Genomic DNA, 6,000 nt, shown 5'->3' on the forward strand with positions numbered 1-6,000 from the left:
TTTCTAATAAATTTATGTATTGGACTTGGTGAGGACAGATGATTTTGCTTGCATATAATTACACAAATCAAGAATTGTTTTAAAATACACGGATAGGGAGATTAGATATCCAGGGTTCATACGTTTTGAAAAAACCTGGAAAAGTTATGGAATTTAAAAAAATGCAAATTCCAGGCCTGGAAAGGTTTTGGAAACATAAAAAGACGCAGAAAATTTTGGAAAAGTCATGGAATTTTTTTTTTAACACAACATAATAATATGTGATTAATAAATGTATTTCACGTCGTCCTAACCTCAAAGTTCTATTACAAATCCCACTATGAACCACATAAATTGTCCTTCATTTTATTGTTAAACCTCTGAGGGTAAACTTTAACACAGATTTTTATTGTTATTGTATAATGTCGACTGACATTTTCAGGAATATATAGTCATGGAAATTTGCCAAAAAGTCATGGAAAAGTATTGGTTAAAATGCGTATGAACCCTGGATATCCCTATTATCAGTCCCAGTGGCAGCATGCCTTCTTGTATTATTTATACACTCCTTAGATTTCCACATTGAAACAAAGCCACACATGATAGCTCTGCTACTTGTGATACATCTTTGCTATAGATTAGTGAAACTAATTTAGAGGTGATGTTTAATCTGAATTGTAATTATGTTTACAAGTGGTAAGTGATAAAAATGAATCTCAGACCTTTTATTGTAAACAACATTTGGCAGATGTGCGGTGTGTGTTGAGTTGATAATTATTCTTTGCCAGGACATTTGAAATCAAGGAAAATGTTTTTTTAAGTTACTTTCCAGCAATTCAACAGTGTTTTGGAATTTATGCATTTACAAACCCCAATTCCAATGAATTTGGGACATTGTGTAAAACGTAAATAAAAACAGAATACAATGATTTGAATCCTTTTTAACCTATATTCAATTAAATATACTACAAAGACAAGATATTTAATGTTCAAACTGATAAACTTTATTGTTGTTTTTGCAAATATTCACTCATTTTGAATTTGATGCCTGCAACACGTTCCAAAAAAAGATGGGATTGGGATTTGCAAAAAACATTACATCTTGTCTTTGTAGTGTATTCAATTGAATATAGGTTGGAAAGGATTTGCAAATCATTGTATTCCGTTTTTATTTACATTTTACACAACGTCCCAACTTCATTGGAATTGGGGTTTGTATTTGGAGAGAGAGAGAGAGAGAGAGAGAGAGAGAGAGAGAGAGAGAGAGAGAGAGAGAGAGAGATCCCCAGGCTGACTCAAACTGGGGATGTTGTTATATGGTCAGCACCTTAAACCCCTTGGCCACCAAGGCAACCCCTTCTAAACATTTTGAGTTTGAGGGCAGGCTCATAATAAAGCCTAACATTCTGTGAAGTGGCTTTTTAGACATACATAGTTTAGGACATACACAGTTGTTTGTTATCTGTGATGACATCAAAGATTAAAGCATTTCCTCTGCCCCAGGATTTGGCATGTGCCTGGTGAAAAAGCAGTGAAGAGTGGTGAGTCTGGCTGAGTGGAGCCAGTAGAGAGAGATGGGAGCCAACACCAGCCACGTCAGCGACCTGTCCGATAACCCCAGCCTCAGGGCCCTGGTGGGTACGGAATCCATATCTGAGAATGATCCTTTCTGGAACCAGCTCATCTCCTTTACCTTCATCAGTCCCACCAGCAGGTACACAAACACACATGGAAAGGTTCTGTTGTCTGATTATGTGCCAGAATGTTGAAAGTAGGGATGTCCCGAATCGATCAGCTTTTTTGGCCCCTGATCCTGATCCAATTTTTCAAATATTGTCCCGATCCGATACTTGTATTTGCCTAGATATTAGAGCTACACACCGTTTTTTTGTTGTTTTTTTTGTTTACAAAAATAACAAAGTAACTAAAAGGTGTCTTCAGCTTAGTACATTTAACTTAGAATAGCTAGCATTTTTGAAAAACTCGCATATAAATTCAACTTCTACTTAGAATGGTGTAGAATTTACTGACGTAAATGATCGGAGTAAGGTGATCAGGATGACTGCTGATCCCCAATCAGTTAAAAAATGCCCATATTGGCTCCGATCTGATACTTCCACATCTGATCGTGACATCCTAGATTCAATGATTATTAGTTTCAGGAATTTATCAAGTTAAAGTACCAAACAAAAAGTCCTGGTCACAGCTTTATATGCACAATTCTCTGTTTGACGTAATTGTGGCGCCTACTTGCTAGCTTTCTCCGGAGCTTTCAGACGCATCTCACAATGATGATGATGTCAAAAAATGTAGTTAAAAGCTAAGGAGAAAGCTAGTAAACGGACCTTGTGTTAAGGATTTATTTTGCTAAACTAAGAGCAAGAGCATATAGACTAAATCATCAGAAGAAGAATGAAATTAATTTTTAAATAACTCAACACTGATAATGAGAATAAATGTTAGTTGCAGCTCTAGATGAAAACAAAATAAGAAGGCAGCCAGAAGGGGAAACACGTTGGAGGTAAAATAGTAACCGTAGCAACATTTTCTGAATTGTAGACCTTAGGGGCCTTGGTGGAAAATGTATCTCCTTGAAGTGTTTCATCAAAGTTTTATAACTGGTGTGTTTAAATATTTAAAGGACGACACACTATTAGTGACTCCTTGAAACGTTTGGCACACAACCTTTCTAATCAGAAAGTATGATTTTAAAAAAATAAATTATGATTCCCAACCAGGATCCAACAATAAACTGCAGACAGGATGTTTGCACAGCTCACCTCAGTAATGATCCTATAGGGTTATTGTCCTGCTTGGCTGAGAATAGATCAACATTTAGATCCTTTGTAAATAGTGTTGAAAAGTAAAGACACTACACTACATTATGTCTTGCAACTGGACTGATTTTACATTTTCATTTAGTAAGGGAGTTTCATTCATTCATCTTTGAAAAGTTGTTGACAGAGCATAGGCTCTTGTGTACTAATTATTTACTTTACTTTCCTTGTATAATCAAATATTTGTCTTCTTTGTTAACACAAATACAAGAATAAAGACACAAAGTGAACATATATGCATTGGGGGTAACACAAAACTATTAGTGGTTAAAGTCAGTGCTGTGACTAATGATTATTTTCATGATTGACTCATCTTCCAATTATTATCTTGATTAATCTTTAAGGTCTGTAAAATGTCAGAAAATAGTGTAAAATGCCCATCACAAGTTCCAAAAGTCAAAGTCGACATATTCAGATTGCCTCTGTTTGTCTTCTTTGACCAACAGTCCTAAACCCAAAGATATTTAGTTTATATTCATAAAAAAAACTATAAAAGTAGCAAATATTAATATTTGAGAAGGTGGGACCAGAGGATTTATGCCATTTTTGCTTAAAAAAAATGACTTAAATGTTTCAACTTACATTTTCTATTTTCTGTCATTGCAGACGCAAACTATATAAATGTTATTAGTGTTTGGTTACTGCAGTTTTCTACCATGACAACAGAGGGCAGTTAATACAAGCAATCGTCTCCTCTGATCCATTTTCTCTATATATTTTAAGTATCTTCTCCTTTTCTTTCTAACTTTCTTCTTCCCTGTTTTTTCCTTTCAACTAGTGGAGACTCCAAGTTACTGGAAGAGGCTGTCATCCCCCTCGCCAAGATCCTCAGTACGTTGCCTATAATATAAATATGCTTCATGTGTGTTTTTTTAATTACATTTTTAACTGGTCAATACCTTGGTCAACTTGTCGCAACTTCTCCAGACTTTACATAAAAAAACAAACATTTGTTTCTTCCTATTGTTGTTTGCATGCCAAACTTTATGATATGGACGTTTTTGGATCTTATATAATGCTGCTAATTAGTTCTCTCCTACTTCTTTCCCCCCAAGTTGAAAACAATCCCAGAACGGGGAACTTTGGCGCTCTCGTGAGAATTTTCCTGGGAAGAACCAAAGAGCTGAAAATCTCTACAGAATGCCAAGAGTGAGTATGGGAACTTCAGAGGAGAGAATGAATTCAGATGACTGTGTTAGTAATGATAGACCCTGTTCATGTTAGTGTTCGCTGTGTGGGAGTGCAGGCCAGTTATTGTTTGATCACACGCAGTCAGAGAATCCTTTTTACAGGGGAGAAACATTAAAGTGGTTGTAGTTTCCCATGAGAAAACTGCTGAGGTATAACCATCAACACATGTGGCATTATCCTGCACTCACTGCCAACCTCCATTTCCACAGAGATTGACCCTGCCCAAGTCACCAAAATGTTTCGGGTGGGGTTCGGGTTCGACTCCTCATTCTCTATTAAACATCATTAGAGGTTGGAGTTATCATTCCCCATCGACTCCCATCTATTTTTCTCACATTTCATAAGACATTTTGTCCAATAAACAAACCTACATTTTCTGCTAACATAATTGGCATCTGCAAATTGGCGTGTGTGTGTGTGTGTGTGTGTGTGTGTTTAGTGGTTGTGAAACATTGTGGCTTGCACTGGATGCTTCCAATCATTTCTTGTTTTCCTCCCCATTTGTTTCTCACCAACATTATCCCAATTTGGTCTCTGTGTAAATATATAGTTACTTGTGTAGTATCATTACATGCCATGGTGAAGGCAATGGTATACTCACCATTTTTTTTATTTATTTATTTTTTTTTTTTAAATATATGCAAATTTTACACAGGATTTGATCTTACTTGGGCTTGTGTGTTTTTTCATCTTCACATTTTAAGTAGTACAAAAGGAGATGCATGTGATGTACAGAAACTCAAAGGCCATCAGTGAAGTTTGGTGTTATTATTTAAGAACCACCAGTTCAAAGTAGTGTCGCTACTCAGTGTAAGATGATGATTACAATGTTAAAACCCGATGCTTTATTAATTTGGCATGAGGAAATGAATTCAAGGGTTAGGGTCCAGTTTGTAGTTTCAGTAAGCAAAGTACACAAGGGCTTTAATCCCCAGTATGTGTGCTGAGCAACTCTTGAATAAATGTGTGTAACTATTAACATTTAAAGGAACATATTACCGAAAGAACATACATGGTTAGCCAAGCGTTCCTCTATAACTTAAGGGCAATGGCACATAGCCATGCCCTTCATAGGTTTTATTTCTGTCACAGTGCAACGTTAGACCTTGAACGTGATGTACTATTATTTATTTTGTTGCTTCTCTTCTGCAGTCAGCTGTTTATCTGGCAGGCCCACAACGCACTGTTCATGATTCGCTGCCTGCTCAAGGTGTTCATCAGGGAGATGAGTGAGGAAGAGCTGCACCTACAGTTCTCCTACCAGGAGAGGGCACCAGGCTCCTGTGGAGGTGAGCTCCATCACAGATTGATTTTAGAAAAGGAAGGTGTGTCACAGGGAGATTAAAGTGGGGCCACAAATTGCACAAAGAAATCAGTTTCATAGCATTCAACAACGGATTTTGAGTAAACACTTCTTGTTTTGTACGTATGGGGTGACTCAGAGCTGTGTTGTCTGAGAGAAAAATGACGGTGATTTAAGTCCGATTTTATTTACACTTGAGTGTACTTCCACATAACGTGCTAAAAAAATCTTATTAGCAACATTCTTGAAAGTATTTTGCTCCCAGTAGACTTAAACTGTGTGAGTTATTAGAATATAGCCACAAGGGTCAAATGTGTAACACTTTCCTTCCTACCTAAAGAGAGATAAGAAATTGGCTTTTTAATTGAGCACACATACCCCTGGCTACTGACCTGGATCAGCTGTCTCTGAGAGACTCTGTTACTAAAAGTCTGGATCTACGTCCACATCTGGCCTCAAACACTTGCCCTGTCTGAGCTAAGTCCCTCATTAAAACACTCTGCAACTGTGTTGACGAGCTTGATAAATGTAAATAACAGAACGCTTTTTGGCGCTACAGAGACAATGAAAATACCATTAAAAATCATCTTTGTCATTTTTATCATTCTGCCATGGCTGTTTTATTATTTCTGCAACCAGTATTTACTTGCAAACATGAACTGTGACATTTTCACAAAGACAGAAACACGC

The 6,000-nt window shown here is 36.8% G+C and overlaps 1 protein-coding gene across 3 annotated transcripts in view; it reads left to right on the plus strand.

The window, feature by feature from the left end:
- The window catches only part of dym (dymeclin), a 61,186-nt gene that overhangs the window by 930 nt on the left and 54,256 nt on the right, over nucleotides 1-6,000 (plus strand). For all 3 annotated transcript variants that reach the window (XM_031317643.2, XM_031317642.2, XM_035991480.1), the window contains exons 2-5: nucleotides 1,483-1,693; nucleotides 3,595-3,647; nucleotides 3,872-3,965; nucleotides 5,160-5,296. In XM_031317643.2, the coding sequence (XP_031173503.1) occupies nucleotides 1,554-1,693; nucleotides 3,595-3,647; nucleotides 3,872-3,965; nucleotides 5,160-5,296 (424 nt within the window). In that variant the 5' untranslated portion in view covers nucleotides 1,483-1,553. The remainder of the gene's footprint in view (nucleotides 1-1,482; nucleotides 1,694-3,594; nucleotides 3,648-3,871; nucleotides 3,966-5,159; nucleotides 5,297-6,000) is intronic.

The sequence above is a fragment of the Sander lucioperca genome, chromosome 14, assembly GCF_008315115.2.
Source record: "Sander lucioperca isolate FBNREF2018 chromosome 14, SLUC_FBN_1.2, whole genome shotgun sequence".
Lineage (NCBI taxonomy): Eukaryota > Metazoa > Chordata > Actinopteri > Perciformes > Percidae > Sander > Sander lucioperca.